Source organism: Alosa sapidissima, chromosome 23 (genome assembly GCF_018492685.1).
Source record: "Alosa sapidissima isolate fAloSap1 chromosome 23, fAloSap1.pri, whole genome shotgun sequence".
In the NCBI taxonomy this organism is placed as follows: Eukaryota; Metazoa; Chordata; class Actinopteri; order Clupeiformes; family Clupeidae; genus Alosa; species Alosa sapidissima.
In genome coordinates this window covers 27,760,760-27,785,759 of record NC_055979.1, presented here as the reverse complement: position 1 = coordinate 27,785,759, position 25,000 = coordinate 27,760,760, and the positions used below count along the sequence as shown (strand labels likewise).

Sequence of the window (25,000 nt, the reverse complement as noted above, 5' to 3'; positions counted from 1 at the left end):
CACAATGCTGGAACCTTACAATAGCATCACAACCTTATCACAGTACAGCACCGGAACCTGACAATAGCATCAGAACCTTTGGACAGTACAGCGCTAGAACCTTCATAAAACCAGAACCATATTAAATCACTAGAACTTTATCCTAGCACCAGAAACTTATCACCGCATAGCACCAGAATCTTACAACAGTGCTAGAACCTATCAGTGGCTGAACTGCACTGTATAGACCATGGGTGCCCAACCAGTCGATCGCGGTCGACCTGTCGATCGCACACTGAGTTCGAGTCGATCGCAAGAATATTGTGTATTGTGTATTGAATATTGTGTAGACTTGTAAAATAAAATAAAACTCCCTAAATAAAATATAATACAATGTTCATCACAGGAACTGCCATAGACTAGTAGAATTGTATCAATTCCTAAGTAAAATAGAATAAAATCCCTGTCATGCTCTCACTTTAATGGCACGCGCACTTACTGTTTCTAAGGACTCTTCGTTACTAAGTAACGCCTTGCGTTACTAGGTATCAAAGATTCTATCACAGTGGACAAGTTAACGTGAAATACAGCAATGGCAGAAACAAAAAAATCAAAAACCTATCATTTTCATTCAGAGTAGGAGGAGGATTACTTTTTTGTTTATTCAAATTCGAAGTCCATCTGTCTCATCTGCAATGCCAGTGTGGCTTTACCGAAAAAGGGCAATTTGGAGCGGCACTTCAAAACGATGCACAAAAGCTACGATACAGATGTTCATGTTCTGTAGTCTGTACTATGAAATGGACACACAATCCTGTGTTACAATGCATATGCCCAATGTGGGCTGCCCAGACATGTATTTATGTTTACACTTTCAATTGAGATATGTTGTTCATGTTGTAGTCTGTACTATGAAATGGAACAAGGATGTTAAGGGAGGGATTCATTGTGGGGATGGATCCACAAGTAAACAAACCCAGTACATGAGTTTACATTAATAAATTATATTATCTGGATTATTTTGTATGTTTGTTGTGTGCATAATAAATATTATGTAAGTACCGGTTCTGCCTATGGTTTTCTATTTGGCTTGGTAGACCTCGGGACACTGTCAACTTTAAAAGTAGATCTTGGTTCAAAAAAGGTTGGGCACCCCTGGTATAGACCCTTTCAAGAGAGTTCCATTATCAGCATTATAGTTGGCCCCACAAGGCTTCCGTTTTAACATTCCATATGTTATCTTAATACAGAGGAAGTAGATTGGGAACCAAATAGAACGTTCAAGCATTGTTTTTGTTTTTATTGTTGAAAGGGTCAATAAATGGAGACGAATTCTAGAATGATCTCCAGTGTAGCTGAGCTATTTTCTCCTTCAGCAAAGACAAACCGTGGTCCACCAAAATGTCAGACAGAGTTTCCTGGTCTACACTCAACAAATCAGACACACCTCAGTGGCTCACAGCATGAGTGCCTCACTCACTGCTGCAGAGGTTTGTCACACACACACACACACAAATACACACATACAGTAATGAAACAGGCACTGGTCTGTAAAGTGCTTGGGATAAAAGCCTCTACTGAATCAATGAATGTGAAACCTCAGACTGCGGAGATCCACACCTGTGTGTGTGTGTGTGTGTGTATTTGTGTGAGTGTGTGTGTCCTTCACTGCTGGCTCTGGGCCAGCTGTCCCTCCTCAGCATTAAGGGCAGCACTGGGTGTGGCTGATCCCAGGTCAGTGACACTCGAGCCTTCAGATCTGTGTGTGTGTGTGTGTGTGTGTGTGTGTGTTTGTGTATGTGTGTGTATGTGTGTGTGTGTGTGTGTGTGTGTGTGTTTGTGTGCCTTCAGACCTGTATTAATGAATGCATCATCAGACTAGTGTGTGAGTGTGTGTGTGTGTGTGTGTGTGTGTGTGTGTGTGTGCCTTCAGACCTGTATTAACGAATTCATCATCAGACTAGTGTATCTGACTGCTCCGTCAGATCAGTGTGAATGACCGCGTTCTCCCTGGGGGTGTGTTACATCTACAGCCTTCTGCTGCCCAGATCGGAGTGGTGTGCATGAGTGCGTGGGTGTGTGTGTGTGTGTGTGTGTGTGTGTGTGTGTGTGTGTGTGTGTGTGTGTGTGTGTGTGGTCCAGTCCAGTCGGCACCAGACAGCTGCGAGCAGGTCAAGTATCCCATATGCTGTCTGCCCAGCACCAATATCCCACAATGCACTGCAGGTTTTAAAGGCCCAGACCTCCCCGGCACCACGCCACAGGTTCTGCTGCAGAGAGGAGCTCCAGCATACAGAGGAGTAGGAGCACAGGGGTGAGAAGAGAGGAGAGGAGGAGAGAGGAGAGGAGGAGAGAGGAGAGAGGAGAGAGGAGAGGAGAGGAGAGGAGAGGAGGAGAGGAGGAGAGAGGAGAGGAGGAGAGGAGGAGAGAGGAGAGGAGAGGAGAGGAGGAGAGGAGGAGAGAGGAGAGGAGGAGAGAGGAGAGGAGGACAGGAGGAGAGGAGGAGAGAGGAGAGAGGAGAGAGGAGAGGAGGAGAGGAGGAGAGAGGAGAGGAGAGGAGAGGGGAGAGGAGGAGAGAGGAGAGAGGAGAGGAGAGGGGAGAGGAGGAGAGGAGGAGAGAGGAGAGAGGAGAGGAGGAGAGGAGGAGAGAGGAGAGAGGAGAGAGGAGAGGAGGAGAGAGGAGAGGAGAGGGGAGAGGAGGAGAGGAGAGGAGAGGAGAGGAGAGATGAGAGGAGAGGAGAGGAGAGGGGAGGAGAGATGAGAGGAGAGGGGAAGAAGGGAGAGGAGAGGAGAAGAAGGGAGAGGGGAACACAGGGTTGAGAGGAGAGGAGGGGAGAGGAGGAAAAGAGAGAGGAGGAGAACAGAGAAGGAGAAAGAATGAGAGAGGAGGAGAACAGAGGAGAGGAGTGGAAGCCAGAGACGCAGAGCAATCGATTTCACCATGGGGGGAGCTGGCCCTCAGAGAGTTTAAGAGTCCATTATGGAACTACAGTAAGACCACTGGCACTCACACACACACACACAAACACACACACACACATACACACAGACTCACACACACACACAAACACTCACAAACACACAAACACATACATATGCACAGACAATTACAAACACACAAACACACACAAACTCTCTCTCACACACTCTGACCCGCACCACAAGAACCAAAGGGCCAGATCAGGTTTCACATCACTATGGCAACCTGAGAGGATGGGAGGTGTTCAGTTAGCCTGTGTGTGTGTGTGTGTGTGTGTGTGTGTGTGTGTGTGTGTACATGTGTGAATGACGATGAGGCAGAGAGATATAGAAATGAAAGTGTGTGTGGAGGTGATTGGCATATTTTTAATTAATGGGGAAAGATTGGTTTGTCCTCTACTTGTCTTTAATTTTTTTAATTAAAAATCACCTCATGCTTCACAAAGGCTACATCACACAAAGCAAAGCAACACATCATTCGCTCACACACACACACACACACACACACACTAGGCACAAAACTACTGTACCCCACCTCCCTCCTCACGCACACTTGTGACCCCACATAGTGATTTCTGGCTTCCCCGCCTCGGAGATGATTTGACCCCCGTCATAAATATTCCTGTCAGTCTGATTTCCTTTGCTTGACTGTACAGCTAAGCGGGGAGGATGAGGTTGAGATTCCAGCGAGCGGTCTGCACACACACACACGCACACACACTACACACACACACACACACACACACACTAGCTGAACCCGAGAGACAAACCACTGCCACCTTAACGATTCAAACGCACACACTACAATAACCCTACTTCGCTCTTTATCACATAGAATCCGTGCTGCCTCGTTTAAACCGACTTTGCTTTCGCCGTGGGTCGATGACAGTATTGACATCTGCATACGACAGCATCAGCGAGCGTACAATAGCGGCAGGCATTCAATGCGCTTCGTTGCTAACAGCAGCACATTGTTGCCGGAGGAGAGTCGGCTTTGGCGACACGCGCTGAGAACAATGAAGCCACAACCTTCAAAATACAACGTGAAATCATTTCAGGCTCGTGCTCACCTCTTGTCCAGGCAGACGATCCATTCGGTGGATGCAGCCGGCTGGCCGGAGGTATGCACCGCGACCATCTTCGGCTAGACTAGTGAGAGTCCTTCGCTGCCGCCAGTCGACGGAGCCCGGCAGAGCTGCGTCCCGTAGTTGTTAATGGGCTTCCCCTCCCTCCTACGCCCCCTCCCCTTCCTCCTCGCGCGGCCCATCAAACGGCTGGCGACAGCGATGCTCTGCCGTCATCAGTCTCGTTCCCCCGGTAGCATTCACGGCGCCCACACACGTTTAAATACACGTTTGCCGAATCGGCTCGACAACTGTTGAGATTTCATTTTTAAGACTGACTGTTATGACCTGGGCATTAACCCCCAACATGCCTGAGCAGGACAGCTCATCCGGCCTGCATGTGGTGTAACACTGTTGACATTGTTGAAGCTGAATTGTGAACAGCAGTTGGAGATGAACACATCCACCTTTTGCTCTGTATAATGAAACCGCATTACGTGGTTCAGTAGGTAGAACTAACAGTTATGCCTCAGGGTACAGCTGATGTGTCCATTATTGTGTGTGTGTGTGTGTGTGTGTGTGTCTTCTTATATGTGGTATAGGTGGCATAAGCAGTTGTCTGTCTGACATAGGGTTTGGCTCCATTAATCAAACATGGAAATATATAGCCTATAGTGTGTGTGTGTGTGTGTGATTGTTTCCCTGCATATTGGAACAGTAGTGCAGTAAAGGAGAGAGAGAGAGAGAGAGAGAGCAGCTGGCCAGTCGTCACAGCGATGGCTAGTCACCAGGACGACACTGCTGATGCTGCAGGAGTGTGAGGGGGAGATTCTATCAGGCACATCAGGAGGCATCCTCTCCAGTGGACACACACAGCACGGACTGGGAGGGAGAGAGGGATGGAGGGAGAGGGAGAGAGAGAGATGAAGGGAGAGAGGGATGGAGAGAGAGGGAGGAGAAGGATGGAGGGAGAGAGGGATGGAGAGAGGGAATCCATGGAGAGAGGGATGGATGGAAGTCTTTAGAGAGAGAGAGAGTGAGAGAGAGAAGCCAGAAGAGAGAGAGAAGGATAGAGAGAAGCCAGGGGTAGAGAGAGAGTGGTGGAGTGATGTGAGAGAAAAGGACAGACAGAGAGAGGAGGAAAAGAGAGAGAGGGGGAAGAGGGAGAAGGGATTTCCCCTTGGGGATCAATAAAGTATCTATCTATCTATCTATCTATCTATCTGTCTATCTATCTATCTATCGATAGAATAAGAATATAAAGAGATACAGAGTGATTGATGGAGCGATAGACAGAGAGGAAGAATGAGAGAAGAGAGGGAGAGAAAGAGGGGGAAAGCAAGGGAGGGGAGGAGGGAGAAATAGAGAGAATGAAGGAGGAAGAGAGAGTGGGGGAGAGAATGAGGGAGGGGGGGAGAGATAGAATGAGAGAGAGAAAGATGTGAGAAGAGGTTAAATTTCCACTAGTCTGCACAATGTGCCTGAGGGCTGAGCTGACCACAGCTATTTGGTGTGTGTGAGAGGACATGATGGCAGAAAGTACATATTTGTTCATGTGTGTGTGTGTGTTTGTGTGTGCATGCATGTGTTCATGCATGAATGGTGGGCTTTGCGCACGCACACACACACACACACGTTCATACTATATGCAGTAGATTTAAATATGATACAGATGTGCCATCATTGAGAATTGAGAAATATTGCATAAATACATAACACTTACACACATTTGCATGTTGCAGATGCATATACATTTACAAAATACATATATGAAGACAGACACACACACACACACAGATAAGCACACATGCATATTTGCTACAACGCCAACACGTACACACACACACACACTGTGTCCCCTCTGCCGTGTAGTTGTGTGTGTGCGCGTGTGTGTGTGGAGTCGGCTGATGCGTTGTGGCAGAGTGGTTGCTCACTTGGTGTCACGTGCGACCTGGCCTGGCTGGCACCCATGGTTACGCCACCAAGTGGACCAATCACAAGAAGCCGGGGGAGCTCACATCCCAAAATAATCTCACCCACTGTTTTTAATGTATGTTTGTATGTTTGAACTATACAGACACAGCTGCGTTTAATAGATGTTTTATCCATGTTCTGGGTAGGCAGTTATATTTTGTGTGTGTGTGTGTGTGTGTGTGTGTGTGTGTATGCATATGCATAGATGCATGAGTACACTATGAGAACACTGTCCAGCTGACTGTGATTGTGTTTGTGTGAGTGTATGTGATTGTGTGTGTTTGTGGTGTGGGGAAGGCAGGCACAGCTGTGTGTGACAGATATGTTACTAATGACACTGTTATGACACTGTTACTAATGCCCCTTTTGAGAGCAGCAGCACATGGACAGAAGAGGTGCATGCTGGGAGGTCGAGGAGGCGACTGCGCTGAAGCCCTGGCTGAGAGCCGAATCAGCCGACCCTCTCCTGTCATAGAGCACCACACACACTCATTATCATCATCATCATCATCATCATCATTATCACCATCATCATCATCATCACCACCATCATCATCATCTTCATCATCATCATCATTATTATCACCACCATCATCTTCATCATCCCCATATTCATAATCATTATCATGATGATCATCATCTTCATCATCATTTAATCACCATCATCATCATCGCCACCCATCTTCATCATCATCATCATCATTATCACCACCATCATCTTCATCGCCATCCCCATATTCATAATCATTATCATGATGATCATCATCTTCATCATCATTTAATCACCATCATCACCATCATCTTCATCATCACCACCATCATCATCACCATCATCTTCATCATCACATCATCATCTTCATCATCATCACCACCATTATCATCATCATCATCACCATTATCATCATCTTCATCATCATCACCACCATCATCATCATCATCTTCATCATCACCACCATTATCATTATCACCATCATCATCACCATCATCATCATCATCACATCACCATCATCATTACCATCATCATCATCACCACCATCATCATCCTCATTATCAACATGTGTTTAAAATGGGAATGAGGTACAAATCATCTTCATCATCATCATCATCATCAAAATGTTTTTCAAATGGGAGTGAGTTACAAATGATCATCTTCATCATCATCATCAAAATGTTTTTCAAATGGGACTGAGTTACAAATCCCCAAATGGGAGTGAGTTACAAATCCCCAAATGGGAGTGAGGTACACATCCCCAAATGTATCCAGGTCCCATCACAACACAAGCACTGGGCACTTCCCATAAGATCATCTCTCAATGCAAATCACACCAGCTATTAGGCTAACTGAAATAAAACCATGCCAATCTCTAGGTATGGTCAAGGGTACTGTATGTGATGTGTGTGTGTGTGTGTGTGTGTGAATAAAACCATGCCAATCTCTAGGTATGGTCAAGGGTACTGTATGTGATGTGTGTGTGTGTGTGTGTGTGTGTGAATAAAACCATGCCAATCTCGAGGTATGGTCAAGGGTACTGTATGTGATGATGTTGGGCTATTTTAATTCCAAAGGCCAAGGGAACTTTATTATGATAGTATCCTGGATCCATGAAATAACTAGCCATTAAAAATAAAAATCTGCCTGCCTCAACATAGGGCTATGTATGCTGCTGGTCGAGCAAGTGGAATCGGCCGTGGAGCCCAACATTTCAGGAGAAAAGGTGTTACAGGAAGAAATGCCTTGAGTTTAATAGGTGTATATATATAGGTAGGTAACAGCAGAAAAATGTTGGATCCTGCAGCATATTTCTAATCACCCTGGTAACACTTTACAGTAAGGGTACATGAATTATCATGAATTCATGCATAATTAATTCCTTAATATCTCATGAATCATCAGGAATTCACATGAGTTTAGGCTCTGTCATACCTAGACCTCATACATGAACAGCTCATCACCTAAAACATTACTGTAGGTACGGTGGGCACATCATTATGAATTATGATTTATTAAGAATGATCATGATGATTTCTTTTTCTGCCAAAAAATGTGGTCATCACTGCTCAAATTCTGATTTGAACACAACTGTGTCATTATTCACTTCAGTTGGGGGGGCACAGACATGATGAGCTCATGAGCAATTAACCTTAAATTCATGTAATCATGATGATCATGGTTAAGACACCATAAATCATAATGATGTACCCATCATACCCAATGCTTTAGTTGATATATAAAGGAATGAAGTTCCAATAAATGAAATCTTAAATCTGAATCTGAAGTAATGATAGATAGATAGATAGATACTTTATTGATCCCCAGGGGAAATTCAAGAAAGGGTCTTTCACAAAGTTTTGGGTCTTTATGAGATTTGTGTTAACTTTTAAAAAGTGTGAATCCAATAAGAAAATGAACCCATTTGCGACAGAAGACTTCCTGGACTTCACTAAGAAAGTAATGATAATCAATTGGATCACAGCTTCATCAAGAAAACATTTACAGTTCAAGAGAAATCTGACACCTTCACAATAGCATTTGACAGCTGCCATCCTCTCTGTCCAGAGTGTGTGGAAGGAGTCATTGTTGTTGTTTTTTCTGCACAGTGTGGTTTGCTGTGATCATGAGCTGTGCGTCTGTTTCGTGTTGTACATTTGATGTGGTTGTAACCATATTGTGCGATTTGAGTGTTTATCTGTAAATAGGAGTGATTTTCTCCTTAGCTATATTTTAGTTTAAATTCACAGTGATCTGAGCTATTGTGTCATTATTGTTTTCATTCATATAGTGCAATCTTTGTGTGTTATTTTCTGCCTGTGTAAAAAAAGGCAGTTTCCAGTTGTCATTCTATGTCAGTATCTGAAGTTTTCTTGCCTGTGTGTTTCAAGAGCCAAATACACTCCTGATTGTTGAAATAACCAGTCACTGTCTCCTGATCCTCACTGTATCCTTGACTTGTAACTGGTGCATACACATACATAAACTGTAAGTTGTGTAGAAGCAAGGCTTTGAACCGTTTCACAGAACGAAAAAGAAAACCAGAAACTTTTGATGTTTTACTGTGAACAGAAACAAAACCAGAAACTTTACATTTTGTTATGTTCCGGAACAGAATCGCTTATCTAAAATAATGGTAATCGGTTAATACCGTTATTTTATTTTATTTTTATTTATTTTTTTTCGTTTTTTAATAAGATTTCTGTGCAATATGACTTGGTGAGATTCACTTGCGGTTGTTCACAATCTTTTTTCATTTCCCTCTGGGTCCTAACAAGGTTTTGAACATTTGTTGATAATATTCACTCACACACAGACACACACCTTATTACTAAGCTACTGATAGGCGAGTTAAGAACTGCAGAAGATAGATAGATAGATAGATAGATAGATACTTTATTGATCCCCAGGGGAAATTCAAGGACAAATTCAAGAACACAGCGAATAAGACAGGAAGATAGTGCCCTCCTGTGGTCACACATACAAACACACACACACATGCAAATATTTGCATTACGCTACCTGTACACACATGGCAATCCAGACTGTTCTCTTATTTGTATTTCCACGATGGAATGACCATAGCGGGGGCTTCTCTCGCTATCTTCAAGAAACTAATGAAGACCCTCCTCTTCCATGAGTAAGCTACCTCCTCCTAACACAGTCATCTCACACTGCAAATAAACGTCTTTCTCTATCCACTAGCCTACTATTTCTCTTGAACACATCCATTGACTTAAAGGTCACATTCACTGAGAAACCGTTTAATACTTGTTACTTTCGAAATACTATAGCTCACTCCAAGTTGCATATGCATGCTGCACGTGAAAATGATCTTCTACCCCCATTGCCCGCATTAGCCAATGAAAGAAAATACACTGAAAAACAAGCGAATCAGAAAGAGCCCTTCCCAATGACGCCGAAGGGAAACTGACTATTCATGGCCTCGCCCACCTTGGCTTGTGACCGCCCACAGGAAGACAAGAAGATTTTGGCCAGGAGATTGTCTCTCTGCAGCTAGTAGGAGCTAACAGCAAGTTGTTAACATGGCGGAGCAAATTCGTGCCTGTGTTATTTGTGGCAATAACACATCAATGTTGCATGTCTTGCCTTAGAAAGAAGAGTTGAGGAAGAAATGGTTGGAATTTATCGTTGGAACACCACCACCGAAGTATAGTGCAACATTAGTTCTGTGTTCCAATAATTTCGACCACACTCACTGTGCCTGCCTACAGTTAGAAAGGGGTTTTGCATCGATGTTCTGAAAACCTGGACCTGTATGTCACAACGATCGACCACCAGCTCACAGGCTGTAAGTACAAACAAACTTTTCCACCTAACGACTGTTACAAAATAGCATGTTTATATTCTTCGTTAGCATGCATGAAAAGGGCACAAGCTAGGCTTAGGCTAGCCTATATTACAGGAAGCTACACCAGGTACGTAACTGAAGTGTTCTGTTCGCGACGTGTAAAATCAGAGAATGTCTAATAGGAAGGGCTCTGGTAAAATCCATTAGAGGAATGGTCTATTTTTTTGAACGTAGCCTACAGGCCACGCGCCAGGTGTAGCTACTTCCATTGATTAGACCTATTGGAAGCTAATTGTTGCAGAAGACTCAACGCGAACGGAATGCTTCAGTTACGTGCCTGGTGTAGCTACACTCATAAGAAACTGTATGACCACACTACCCAGAGATTTAGCTTGTTGAACCTATAATCTTCTAACCGAAGCGTTAAACCACAAATAATAATATTGGCAACAATATCTTATGCTCAACTAAGGACTGGTATTGTTCTAGTCTAAACAGGGAAAATCAAAAACACAATACCCGTGCACTATTAGGCGAAGTCGCTATCACTAGAGCCCAGGTATTTACACTTCAGTCTAATTTATGTCTTCTTGCCATTATTACATTGGCCTTTGTAGGCCTACAATGATGTTTTGTTTGATTACTTGCTGTTTACTTAGTGTTTTGTATGTCTTCCAGAGCACATCCTCATGTTGGGCTACACAGCTTTCTAGCCTACATTAGGTCATCACGTTAGAAGCAAAGGTTTGTGATCTAACTTTTATTGTTGTGCTAGTTAGTTTCTAGACGTCTTTTTCTAGTAGGCTAATACAGGTTCTTATGTGCTCGTCAATGTTTTGGAAAGTCAATTCATGGGTTTCTTCAGGTCACTTTCCACAGGTGTATAAAATCAAGCACCTTGATTATGAATGCAGACTGCATGGTGCTTGATTAATACACCTGTGTAAATGGACCTGATGAAACCCATGAATTGCATAACAGATATAATTGATATTACTGAATGTCTTCTTGTGGGTGTGCTACTTAGTAAATCATACACCTTACCACAGTCACTAAAATATTTTTTGTTTCCATTGTGCCAGTACAGTTTTGTGTGAGAGAGTGAATGTCCTGTGTACTATTAGTATCTTGTTTACACAGTAATACACATTTATTTACTTTAGGTACCCAAACAGAATACTTCATGAAAAGTATGAGTATTTATACAAGCACTTCGGATACACCATGGACATGGGGGCCTGCTACCTCTACTCCCATCAAGTCTGTTCATCCAAGGCCAGCTAGAAAACCTCGGGTTGATCAAGAGGAGGAGGAGGATGAAAGTGACATCTCCACAATAACACCTGATGGCTCCACCTATGGCCCAGCGCAATCAATGAGCAATGTAATAGAATCATCACAGCCAACGAATGTGTTTTGTGTGTTGTCCCTTCGGATACCCAGGACAACACAAGCCGAAACAACAACTCAGACCTTTTTCCCTAAATAATCCCAGCACCATCTTACAAAGGATCTGTAGGCCAGATGTCTGCATCGTCTGGCAAAAAGAGGACATTGTTAATTCTGTGCATAGTTTGGATGGTCTTGTTTTGTGTTTGCATTATTTTAATAGACTGCAATATTACTATTTGTCAGTGTTTCTCAAACTTTTTCAGACCAAGGACCACTTAAACAATAATAATTTAAACAAAAAAAAGATCACTGACCACCTAGCAAAAAAAAAAAAAAAAAAAAAACAGTAGACCTACTTCAACAGTCTATTACACAATAGGCCTTCTCACTAAACCACCTTGCTTATTGTCTTTGCACCATGCTTATGCTTTCAGAGGATTCATATGATTTAAACTGGCATACTGTAGGTTACATGAGTGTTGCAGAACTGTTTGGATTTACTGTACATACAAGTTGGCTCAATATTGCAAACAACTCCTCTATTATATTTTACCACATCTACTTGTGGAACACTTGAGAGAGCTTGCAGACCACACTTTGAGTGCCACTGCTGTATGTAAATATAATAAAGCTATTTATTGAAAATGTACCTGTTTTGTATATTAGTTTTAGGAGTTGCATCAGTTTTTGTCCCTTTTAGGCTAAAGGTTTATCTTACCTTTCATATCTTCTGTCTCACAGGGGGCCATAGTAGTCATAGTCGAATGTTTAGTGCATTTTGAAGGGAGTACATTATGTTAAGGCAGACTGGTTCTAATCCTGGGTACAGGGTCATACAGACAACAGGGGTACTGGTGTTGCCCATTTTTCTAACCACATGAGCAATCCCCTTATGAAAAAGTAGTATAGGAATCTTATAGTATTTTGGGACAAAATATTATAGTAATCTTATAGGAATACGTATTTTGGGACATACTGTAGAAGTACTACTAATAACTCTATAATATCCTATAACTGCTATAGTTTTTCTATAGTAGTCTTATACTATAAGATTCCTATAGTACTTTTTCCTAAGGGTCATACGTGACAGAAAACAACTTGAGTAGGCTAACCTCTGCCAATGTAGGCTATTAAAGCCATAGTTTATACTCATTACTGCAGAAGTCTTCCAGCACACGTTCTCTGCTTCTGTAGGCATTCTGGTGCAATTCCAGCGAAATATAGCTAGGACGGAGTAGGTAAGTGTGTTTGCATTTAGATCTATATATATATTGAGCTATAACCAAGTGGTCTTTCAATGATAGTATCATGGATTTCAAACCATAACTATCTATTCCGATAGCATACAATTAGCAGGCTAGGTCAGTGGCTGAACTGCATTTAGGGTGCTTACTGTATAACCAGAAGATTGCAAAGACTTTTGACTGTGTAAAGAAATAGGTCTTTATTTTAAAACGTTTCCAACTGTTTATTACTTGAATGCAAGATGACGATTGCCACAAACGTTTACCTCTTTTAGGAGAAATCTTAAGCTGACATGCAATTGTTACCATTCTATTAAACCAACGTTCACCGACAAACGATCAGGAAGCGGTTCTTCTTCCTACTCGGATACTATGATCAAACACATGAAGTTGTATCTCCGAAGACATTTTGTGCAACAGTTTTGACTCGAGTTTTAGGCAGGTTTTAGCACTGTAAAGTTGAATATGGAGCATAGCACAGGCAGAATCGGATGAGGACGCACTGGAGGGAGCGTCACAGTACTGTTAGCCAATCAGAGGCGAGGTCATTAACATGTCATGAATATTCATGAGCAAGAGGCAAATCCTGTTGTTCCTCCCCTCCCACCTTCCCCACCAAACTAGAACAGCATGAAATAGACGCAGGAGAGCATTTTTTTCACCAAAACCGGCTCACAGGGCATTCATTAATACTAGAGACCATGGCAAAATTAATGAAAAAACGATGAGATGAGACCTTTAATCCTTAGACATCCTACAGGTATGCACACTAGGAAACAGCGGGCCCAAGTTTGAGAACAGAATCTCCCTTCACACTGCACATGCACACCGTGGCCAGACCGAGATCAGACGCACAAAGTGGGCGGAGCCAAGCTGGAGTTACTGTAACTAATAAAACACTGTGGCTCAATTACTGACTTTAAACATTCAAATACAAAATATAACTCCATTACTTAATGTGTCAGCACTGTAGTTTGAGAAATATGTACAGTTCATATGCAGGAAAATACAGTAGCCTAACTGGGACGTTGCACTTTCTACTGCACTTTACTACAGAAATGCAATATTATGGACACAGAAATGGAATTGTACTGGCGACACGAAGACCCCAAAATAATTTGAAACTGGCCTGCAGCTGACAACTAGGCAATTTAATGGCAAACATAACACACAATTGGAGAAAGTTTAAAACATGAATTGTAGCAGGAGGCCACTAATTTTGATACTTGAACCTAATGTGAAGAATGATTATTTACTCATTACCACGTAGTGTAGTCAGCTAAAGTGTAAGGTGTAAGGCCGTGCTGTTGCTGCAACCCTGTGGCTGCAACACGAAACTACATGGAACAAGAACACTGGAGATTTCTGCCAGAGTTAGCAAGCTAACTACCTAAGCTTTATGCCACAATGCTACATACCCAGAAGTTGAAGCTTCTCTCATACAAATGAACATCCCCCAGAATGTCCATACGAAAATGTTCATCATGTAATGTCAACTATTTAACTAGTTAGACTGATGATGCAAAGTTTTCTAGCAAGTAAGCTAATATGGAAAGTTCGCTAGCAAGTTAGCTATGGCTAAGATGGAGAGTCTGTTTGGGGAATGTGTTGGCTTTGGGCGCATATCGCCATCTAGCGAGGCGGAGTAAAACATTAATATTTTGGCCTACTGACAGTGTTTCTCAAACTTTTTCAGTTTCAGGACCACTTAACTAACCCCAGCTAAAAAAAAAAAAGATTAGACCTACTTCAACAGTAGCCTATAATTAGTCTACACAATAGGCCTACTCACTGAACCACCTTGCTTATTGTCTTTGCACTTTGCTTATTGTGTGGATTCATACTGTATGATTTAAACTGGCATATCTTACATAGACAGTGTTGCAGAACTGTTTTTACATACAAGTTGGTTCAATATTGCAAACAACTCATCTATATTATATATTACCACGTCTGCTCGCGGACCACTTGGGATAGCTTGCGGACCACCAGTGATCCCCGGACCACACTTTGAGAAACACTGGTCTACGAATGACAGTGGTTCAGTCAAATCTTTTACTGTCTATGGTCAAATACCAGCCGAGCTATAACTGTAGCTCGACTTACAGTACATGATATTTTACATCACAACTTTTGCATTTTCATGGTAATTTCAAAATCATGTCATTCGGATGTGTTTTGAGAAAGTTCGATTTTACCGTTTTTAATCAAAACTCTTAGCGTGGAAGTGAAAAGGGCATATTATTTCGCCGCTACAAAACACTATTTTTATACCTCTTGTACAGTTCCAAACAACATTACACTTACGTGGTAGTGAGTAGAGGGTCCCTAAAGCCAAACCGAAGTATCCCGAGGTCTTTATGTGGTCGGATAGAGAGTCCAGAATGAATTTCATCAAGCCAGTACCTTTCCGGAAATGTTGCCATCTTTGCTGCCATCTTTAGGGGAAAGTCCATAGGAGTCGATTGCCAAGTGTGCTCTGGAAATTCACAATTTCGTCGCCGTTTAAAAAAAAAAAAAAAAACATAGTCCAGTATTTCTTTTGAAATTGAAATGAAGTTGTATGGACTGGACTATGTTTTTTTTTTTTTTTTTAAACGGCGGACCTCGGGATATTTAGGTTTGGCTTTAGGGACCCTCTACTCACTACCACGTAAGTGTAATGTTGTTTGGAACTATAGAAGAGGTATAAAAATAGCGTTTTTGTAGCAGCGAAATAATATGCCCTTCTCACTTCCACGCTAACGAGTTTTGACTAAAAACGGTAAAATCGAACTTTCTCAAAACACATCCGAATGACATGATTTTGATGTCAACTCAACGTATGTACTCCCAATTATCCGTAAATTGATCTAAAGTTTTATTTAGTTTATTTTATTTAGTTTTATTTTAGTTTATTTTTACTCTGGATAATTCCTTTAAGGCGAATAGTAATAGAAATAGAATAGTAATAGATGCAATCTGCTGGCTAGGGTGTTGGTGGGGCTGTTGAGCTGACTCGCTCTAATTTCCTTTTGGTGTGACAGTCTGAACTCCCATACCAGGCAGTGATGGAGAATGTGATGGTGCTCTCCACAGTCTGAACTCCCATACCAGACAGTGATGGAGGATGTGATGATGCTCTATGATGGCTTTGTAGAAATGCACCAACAGGTGTTTGCTCACATGAAACTTCTTAAGCTGCCTAAGGAAGTCTTTGTTGAGCCTTCTTGATAATGTGAGTGGTGTTTATTTCCCCAATTCAAATTCTTGCTGATGTATGAGCCAAGGAATTTAAAGGAGTCTGTCAAGGTTATGGTCTGGTCACATATAATTACTGCACCATTGGTGTTATCCCTCCTCCTCAAATCCACAACTATTTCCTGAGTCTTGGAGGCGTTGAGATGGAGCTTGTTGCTGCACCAGTCTACTGCCCAGTTGCCCTCTTTGTGGTATTGAGACTCATTATCTCTGATGAGGCCAATGATGGTGGTGTCATCTGCACATTTGCACATTTTGACTGAGTGGTGGTGAGATATCAAGTCATTGGTATAGATGGAGAAAAACAAAGGAGATAGCACAGCCTTGTGTTATATATTTTGATGCTAAATGTGCTAAAACTGTGCTGGATAAAACAATATGCCTTCATTTACAAATGGCACCCCCTTGTGGAGCACCAGTAGTGTTGAGAGTCAGAGGGCATGATGTAGCATTAGTAACCTTGACTGCTTGACTTCTGTTGCTCAGAAGTCCAGTATCCAAAGTCACAGAGCTGTATTAAAGGGACACTATGCAGGTTTTTTAGCTTAATACGCAAGTTTTTTTAGCTTAATTTACCTTCATTTAACCGCTTCAGAGTCATTGGAATGGTTATATGACTTTTTTCGGGGTGAATGGTGGCCGTCTCGCTTCCCCCTAGCGCCTGTGAGCGGAAAAACCACCCTTGCAACGGCGGGCCGACGGTCTCAGTGTCAGGAAGTATAACGAGTGTTACGAATTGCTTTACTGCATTCAAATACACACACACGCCAGGCACCGGCTAGAAAAAGGTAGCGATGGAGTTTCTCATGTTCTCATGCTCTGTTTCGTCATGACAGAGCCAGCGAAAAAGAAGCAAAAACCGAGAAAACAGTAAGGAAATTTCCAATACTGCATAGTTTACCTTTAATAGATAATAAACTTTTTCTGAGTTTTTAACCTTGTTATTAATCAAATATTTAAAAGATGAAGGCCGTTCAAACCAGTCCAGGGCAGAAGTAGGCCTAGTCTATGTTTATTCCATTAGGAAACAACATTTAGAATCAGTGTAGGCTTAAATGTTTTTCAAATAGCCTGGAGCATGTAGTTTAGTGAATTTCAGCCTTATTGCAGATTCATAAAGACAACATACAGGCATCTGTCATTAAACACTGAATAATTTATGCCTACATTACAGTTATCATTATTCTTTAAAAAGGGAAAACATCTGGCTAACACCAGAATCCAGGATTTTATTATAATGTAGTCTAAGGGCCAATCTCAATTCTCTGTTTTACCCCTTCCCCTTCCCCCATCCCTTCATCTTACCCCTAGCCCTGGTCCCTCGAAACCGAGTGGCAAGACATAGGGGTGAAGAATATTCCCCTTCACTGTAAAAATGATAAGAACCTCGAGGAACCTTTTGGGGTTCCTCAATTTGAAACTGTGGAGGAACCTCAAAAGGTTCTCTGAGGAACCTTCAATTAAAGGTTTCTGGAAGAACCTCCCCATAAGGTTACTAGAGGAACCCTTACAAGTTCTGTGAAGAACCTTATGGAATATTACTGTAGCAGCTTATTTATGTATTTATTTATTTATGTATTTATTTATTTATTTATTTATTTATTTATTTAATTAATTAATTATTGATACAGTAGCTAAATAGGTAGGCAGATAAAGGCAGACTTTGTTAAATCAGATATTTATTGATAAATACAATACAATAATAAATACAATAAATAAAATAATATATACATGCAAGGATAAATACAATAATCTTACAGTAAGGCATTGGCCATTCTAACCGTTGGATTTATTTTTTCTTGTGATGTAATTCCTGATGCTATCTGGAGGAATGCAAGTGTCTTTTTTATATTTTGAGCGTATTTCACTCCGAAAATGAAGTATGTCCCCAGTAACGCTGCAATACCCATTGTGATGTCATCAGGGTGTGCTATAGAAACGCCGTCCATTGTTAGGGTTATGCTACAATCTCCAAAAGGGTTGCCATCCACCACCAGGAGAGGAGTTGGAGCCCTGGGCACCTGAAAATACACCAACAGAAATGCATTACAAATCCATGTGCTGTGCATGACATTTAGAAAAATAGGACATGCTTCAATATATCCCATCTAGAAGGAGTATGTTTTAAGAAAATGTATCATTTTGGGTGTTTTGGTATTTGTTAAAAATGCAACTAATATACCAATATACAATAGAGTACAATACTGTATGGAAGGATATAAGCACACTTGTCCAAAAGCTGGTCGAACACTCAAAATGACATTTTCTTGATTGAATATTACATGCATTGATACATGTCCCAACTTCCTAAATAAGTTGGATATCACATAGTTTTGTTATATATTTCTATTGTACCGAAAATACATTTGCGTTATTTGAAATGAGCATGTGTACATGGGGCTGAAACATCTATTTTTGTTTTAGGCAGAACTAAATGTAGCATATTCTGACATCTGTCCACTGTCACATTTTTCCCCAAGTAGCATTCAAGTGGTACCCCTACCTTATCAATCACATACAGCTTGTCAGGGTTTTGTTGAACAGGTGCGGGAGCATGAGTGCTGCAGCACAAATTTTGAGTCCTAAAGTTAAAGACACCTTAGATTAGCTTTGTACTAACAAAGACAGAATACATCTTAATGAAAGATTCAGTGGAATTACCTTTGTGAGTCTCCTCGCAAGCTTCACCCAGTGCCATCTCGTATTCGGAAAGAATGTTAGTTCCCTGCTTCTTTTTTGACACCTGCTCAATAATCTTCCCTGCTGCCCTCCCCAGGCCGTGCAGCAGCATCTTGTCCAGGTCAACTTTATATCTCTCTTCAATTTCTGAGAAAATCTGAAAAAGAATAAAAAAATAAAAGTAAAACAATCATTTCATAGATACCACAGACAACAAGTTCTTCTGAAAGAAGATAACACTATGAAAAAAATAACCCCAAGCACACAATTTTAACTTACAATACTGACCTGATTTAATGCAGGGAATTCCAGTAATGACTCCCTGGTAGAGTGACTCTGGATAAGCTCCATTCTTTCGTGTGCTGTCCTTTTCATTTTATCTTTTAAGATGGTAATGTTTGGATGGACTTTCTTACACTCCTCCTTCATTTTTGCAATATGCTTCCCAACACTATATGGATCTTCATTTTCCTGTGAATATTTTCCAAATGTTATTGTACATTAATGAATTCCTAAAGCTAAACACACCTAGGTCACACTTTACTTAAAGGTATCTATTAAATATATGGATAACATACACATGCACAAACACACACAACTGTTTTGATTACAAGTTATTGTTATTACCTTGTCATGTTGAAAAACTGCATTTGGTACTACGTCTTCAATCACATCCTGGAAAGCAGGCGTCTGGTCTGCCACTTGGCTTGTAAGAGCCTGACTTGCCTGTATTGTTTTAAACTTTTTCCCCCCATGTTTTGCTCTGTAGTATTCAATGTCGGGATTGGTCAGTGGGATTCGCTCTTTTTTAAACTTGTTTTTAAGCATTCCCAACCAACTGTCCTGTGTAAAAAGAATACAACGTAAATAGACCAATGATGCCTACTGATATGGTGGAGGGGTAACTGCCCACAGTTAGTATCTTATATGCCTGTGAGTATATTAAACTACTGTACTTACATAACCTTGTCCTGTTCGATCACGTAAAAAAGGGTACTTTGTCACAAGAGCACCACAAATGCCATTATATTGTTTACTACTTGGGTACCTTTGAAAATTACAATTAACAGTGTCATGCACGCAAATAGGCACGATTGCAAATGAAGCACAGTGAACAGGAGAAATGAATCAGGTTAAACTTACCATGTATACAAACAAATTGAGTCAAAGAGGACTTGTATAATTTGCGACCTCCATTTTGATCTGTATGCTGGAGTATGGAAGTCTGGACTCTCCTCTGAGAGTTTTTTCCTCAGGAGAGGCGGAAAAGCAGGAAGTTGAAAACTATATACACTATTATTTAAGTTCAATTCAAAATGTGGTCTTTCCTGTGGAGAGCTGAAACATAATTCATGGTTAGTTTAACGGGCCTATGAATCTCATAATCAAATGTCCAATCTTTTTTATGTGAAATAACTTCTCATTCATGGGCAAGACCTACTGACCTTACAGTGACTGTATGTGATTTTCCTTTTAATTTATCAAGTAACTTAGTAAACTGAACTTGAGTTTTAATGAGGGGGAGTAATTTGTCTATCATCCTTTCACTCAAGGAGAGGAGAGTCTCGCCATCGATTAGATTCTCTGCAAAAGACAGAAGATCAAAGCATGAAAAATATTAATTTATGCACATTCAAAATATGATCATACCACTAATAATTTCAACAACCTTTATATACAGTGTCGAACAGCAATAGTCATTCTTCCATCTGAATTGCAATAAGCATCTACACCATGGACAGCTACAGTAGTTCTTCGCCAGGCAACATAACTTCCCAGTCAGGCTCTTCCTCCACAACATAGCAGTGTAGGTGGCAATTGAAACTGGAAGGCCGTAAGATTTTTCCACACAGACACCAAATGCCCTTGACTCCAAAAATGTGGTGGATTTTCATAAACACTGGAATGTCCTCAGCATGCGCAATTCCGATAACAACACAGCTGCCAATCTTGTATGCTACTGTATCCACAGTGATGGACCTGGTTTTAATGACATGCTCAAAAGTAACATTCTCTCCCAGTCTGAACTGCAAAACTCTAGCGAGGGATCTTGGAAGTGCACTCAGGGGTACATCTCGGGTATCGGAAGTTAGCATGAATTTTTTCCCCAAACAGTTATCTGCTTGTTCCCAGCACTGTCGCATCTGATGTCTCTTGGCAAGTGTTTTGACAATATTCTTAAAATTACAGCTTGTGCGTGCTATTTTCTTGAAATATTGATGTTTGGCCTCAAAACGTAGGCAAGACACATAGATCAGTGGGCCATAAGCCATCAGAAGTCTGGGGTAATGCAATAAGTAATGCATTTTTGGAGTATGTTTCCCAGGAAATACCTCTTCAATGAGGGAAAGAAAAGTAGTGATCATCTCCTCCAAGTAAGGTAACCAGCTTTTTTTAACAATGGGGGCCATGATGATGTCACCGATCCCTCTTAGACACAGGTACACATCCCATGCAGGACAGTCAAGAATTTGGTTGCCAATCATCTGGACACGCAGGTTGAGCTAGGGGAACAATAATAACAACAACAACAACAACAACTGTGAGGTTATAATGGAAAGGCGCATGCAATATTGATAGGGTAATTGATAAATGTACTGTTTGCTTGTCACTAGCCACTGCAAGAGTGAGCAAATTAAGAAATAAATCTTACCTACTAGAACTAGGCCTTAAATGACTATCCATTTCACTGTGGGGGAAAAAAAAAATGTACAGTAGCCTACCACACGTCACACCCTCCTCATTAGTTTGCTGTCATGTAAGTTAAAATAGGCTAGCCTGCTTTAAAGGTTTTGAAACGCCCATTTTCATTTGCACATTTGTCAAGTGTTATTCTTTACACAACGTTAAAATTAACTTAAGAAGTCTCGATATGCTATGCTAACACAGCTATCGATAGCTAGATAGCAACCTTTACCATTACTAGTTCAACATAATTATTATACGGTTATTTTGATATGTCACGCGAAAAATCGTCTCATTTTTGTTTACTTGCAACTGATCCATAAGGCTACACTTTTGTCAGACCAACCCCAACACAGACACACACAAAACAAAACAAACAAAAATGCAACAAGTTAAAATGTATTTCTCACCTTCGCCTCCGTCGTTCTGGTAACAAAGTAGCCCAACGGACTTTTGTCTACTCAAAGCATTCCGTGCGCGCGGTGCGAGCCAGCTGGTAGCTTCACGTTCCAAGGATCCAGTAAATTAAATCTTGGTCTTGTTAGAAATAAGACTAGACATTGTAGCCTAGTTAAACAAGTAACTTACAAATATCATTGTCCTTCTGTCATGAATTGTATTGTGAATGCGCTAGCGTAGGCCTATGTACAATAATAACACACGAAAACAACAGACAACGCAAGTTAAATCCATGCCAAGTAGACGTCTGTCCATAGACTGTATATATAGAACTATATATACAGTCTATGGTCTGTCCAATGGGCTCAGCTGATGCTTCAAAATAAGAGTTCCACAACATTTGTTGATAGAAAATAAAAGAAATTCAATTTAAAAAGTTATACTCATGTCATAGGCTATAGATTCGTTACACATAGGCCTAGTGAAATATATAGAGAGAGTCCAGTAAATACCGGAATCTGGCATGAGCCCACACTCATGATTTATTTGAGGGCAGGCCACTCCTGAAGGTGCCTATGTTGGGCTGTGTGTGTGTACACAGAGAGAGGCTATGAAATATTTTTTTAGGCTAGGCTACTTTACATTAATGCAGCATGTAAATGCATTGTAGGCCACTGTATGTAGGGATGATTGTCTTGTTTGGTTATTGAGAGAAATATTAAAAATAGCTGTAACAGATGAAAGTGTCTACTAAGAAATTTTAAACACAAATGAAAACATATCCAGAAACTGTTGTTGATATAGGTCTAACCCAGGGGTTCCCAAACTTTTCCACAACAAGGCCCCCCACTACCACTAGGTTCTGGCCAAGGACCCCCTTTATGTGTTATTAATCCCATCGACAATACTACGGCAAATGTAAAAATACATTAAGCTAATCCTACAGTAATAATTATTTTAGCCACAAGCATTTCGCGATGGAGCATACAGTGTGTAAAAATTGCATTTGGGGTTTTCTGCTATATGAAAGCTATCACTCTACTATTATTCCCAGTCATTATCATGGAAAATATAATATTCAGATATGCGACAAATTATAATGCCATTGTATAACAGCCTCCCCTCATAGTAATAGGTATATTTTAATTTTTTTTTAATGTATTTATTTATTGCTTTTATTTTTCCTTCCAACTTGCTGAGGCCCCCCCCCCCCCCCCCCCCCCCCCCGGCACCCCCTCTTTCCTTCCAACTTGCTGAGGCCCCCCCCCCCGGCACCCCCTCTTTCCTTCCAACTTGCTGAGGCCCCGCCCCCCACTTTGAAAACCACTGGTCTAACCTACAATGCACGATAGAGGTGGTAATGCGACCATGAATTTTTTCAATATTACTGACACATTCATGCGCTTAACAAAAGCACTCAGTGTCTGGCAAGTTAGTTAGAAAGTTGGCATATAATGGAAAGAAATAGTTCTACAAACAAGTCAATTTTAGAGATCAACAGAACAGAGAGAATCTCGACAATATATTTTTTCTGCCACAATGCAGACACCACAAAACGTTTGTCTTAACAGGCAGGAGTACATAGCCTAACTTGTCGTAATGATCGAATCACTCCCACTCAGATGTTTCACCCAGATCCCTAAAATAACCCAAGAATCATGGATCTTTAGTGACCATTCATTTGAGTCAGTTGAGACTTATCACTAAAGACATCAAGACCTATGACTCGAGATCAAATCTACCCTGTTTTTTATGATCAAAAAAAGTCTGACTGAGGCTAGGCTGTTTTAATTTTCAGTCATGTTTTTGTGGGACAGGTCTACAGAGAGCGACAGAGAGGTTCCCCTAGGAACCTTTAAATTCAGTTGAGTTCCTCAAGGAACTGCCTCCTATACTGAGAAATGTCCTTGGTTCCTCCAAGAACCTCTAAGAGCATTGAGGAACAATTGAGTTCTTACAGGAACCACTAGGTTCTTGGAGTAGGAGTAGTACAGTGTTGGAAATGAGATACCACTAGCCAACCATAAGGGAGAGCTGGATGATTGAAACACTTGAATTAACGTAATTTACAGAGATCGTACCACACTGAAAGCTAATATTTTGTCACTAGCAACCGGTCTTCTGTCAAATAGGCTATAATTGCATTTTCAGCTCGGAATAAAACCGTTCAGGAATTATTTCAACAACAGCTGAACGTGCCTATGTTCGTTCGCAGCCTACCTTGGTCCGGGTGAATGAAACAGGGATGGGGGACAAAATAAACATGCAGTTTGCTATGTAAACATCCCACAACTACTTTGATATTTTACAATAATATCCAAATGGTCGTTACTTGACATCAGAAGCAATCGCTACCTGCCTATGCGAGGAGTCGGCAGCAGTAGGCCTATGCAGCATTCATATCAGACGAGCGGTAAAAAAGTTCAGTGAATTTAGCTGCTGTTGGACTTTACATTTCTGACATGGTATGCTGCCAATTCGCGGGGTAGACATGGAAATATGTAAAATGCGAGACATTCGCGCAAATAATGATGTGCTGTTAACATTCACAAAACAGCGATTTTTTGAAAACTTCCTCGTGAAGAACAGGACCTTCAATATATGGTCACAAGATTGAATGCAACATAAAACAATTACCATTTTAATTTTATAATCCTTATTAATGCCAACATTTCATGTCAATGAATCTCTCGGTGTGCTTATTTTTCCGGTGTGAGCGGTGTATGTTGGATATTTCTCTTACCCCTCGGTTTCAAGTAAGCTCCCGATCTTACTTGGTTTTAAGGGGTATCTAGACTATCTACCCCTTGCCCTTATCCCTACCCCTCGATCGAAATGAGAATTGAGAAAGCCCTTCGTCTCACGTGCACGCGCAAAACTAAGGGGAAGGGGTAAACTAGAGAATTGAGACTGGCCCTAAGTATTGGTTAACAGACTGTATTACACATTTTATCCACATGGTGACACTGTTGTTCTGCAGAACTTTGACGAAAGCGCCTTGTCTTGTCCGGTGCAAGGTGGAAGATTTGAGGAGTCATCGAGTGGAATGGATTTCAAAAGTAAT

At 41.2% G+C, this 25,000-nt stretch overlaps 3 protein-coding genes across 9 annotated transcripts in view; 1 reads left to right on the top strand and 2 right to left on the bottom strand.

Annotated features, from left to right (window-relative positions):
• The window catches only part of LOC121698503 (rap guanine nucleotide exchange factor 4-like), a 46,268-nt gene extending 42,116 nt beyond the window's left edge, over positions 1 to 4,152 (bottom strand). The window contains exon 1 of the mRNA XM_042080663.1: positions 4,029 to 4,152. Within this exon, the coding sequence (XP_041936597.1) occupies positions 4,029 to 4,096 (68 nt within the window). The 5' untranslated portion in view covers positions 4,097 to 4,152. The remainder of the gene's footprint in view (positions 1 to 4,028) is intronic.
• A 13,759-nt stretch (positions 4,153 to 17,911) lies between these two features.
• LOC121698513 lies at positions 17,912 to 22,789 on the bottom strand. 5 transcript variants are annotated; one of them, XM_042080688.1, is made up of 11 exons: positions 21,948 to 22,789; positions 21,506 to 21,541; positions 20,522 to 21,356; positions 20,298 to 20,436; positions 19,996 to 20,190; positions 19,813 to 19,900; positions 19,480 to 19,695; positions 19,141 to 19,323; positions 18,835 to 19,009; positions 18,677 to 18,755; positions 17,912 to 18,194 (listed from the first exon to the last, which is right to left on the bottom strand). In XM_042080688.1, exons 4-10 carry the CDS (start codon positions 20,390 to 20,392, stop codon positions 18,685 to 18,687), a joined length of 1,023 nt encoding a protein of 340 aa, XP_041936622.1. In that variant the 5' UTR covers positions 20,393 to 20,436; positions 20,522 to 21,356; positions 21,506 to 21,541; positions 21,948 to 22,789; the 3' UTR covers positions 17,912 to 18,194; positions 18,677 to 18,684. The 5 variants fall into 5 exon arrangements, with proteins under 5 accessions (XP_041936622.1, XP_041936619.1, XP_041936620.1 ...); XM_042080685.1 differs by having other exon boundaries at positions 21,506 to 22,789; XM_042080686.1 differs by having other exon boundaries at positions 21,186 to 21,356; positions 21,506 to 22,789.
• A 2,140-nt stretch (positions 22,790 to 24,929) lies between these two features.
• The window catches only part of sts (steroid sulfatase (microsomal), isozyme S), a 24,765-nt gene continuing 24,694 nt past the window's right edge, over positions 24,930 to 25,000 (top strand). For 2 of the 3 annotated variants that reach the window (XM_042080673.1, XM_042080674.1), the window contains exon 1: positions 24,938 to 25,000. This exon is cut by the window's right edge and continues 262 nt beyond it. The gene's annotated coding sequence lies outside the window, so the exon portion shown is untranslated. The other variant, XM_042080672.1, reaches the window with a different exon arrangement.

Bases quoted from the DNA above. Each gene is read 5' to 3' on its own strand.
- LOC121698513 (XM_042080687.1), bottom strand. From the start codon at position 20,392: ATGATAGACAAATTACTCCCCCTCATTAAAACTCAAGTTCAGTTTACT. The intron at 20,191-20,297 runs GTCAGTAGGTCT...ATTATGTTTCAG, and splicing joins TCACATACAGTCACTGTAAG to CTCTCCACAGGAAAGACCAC. The intron at 18,756-18,834 runs GTAATTCCACTG...CTTTAACTTTAG, and splicing joins TTGCGAGGAGACTCACAAAG to GACTCAAAATTTGTGCTGCA.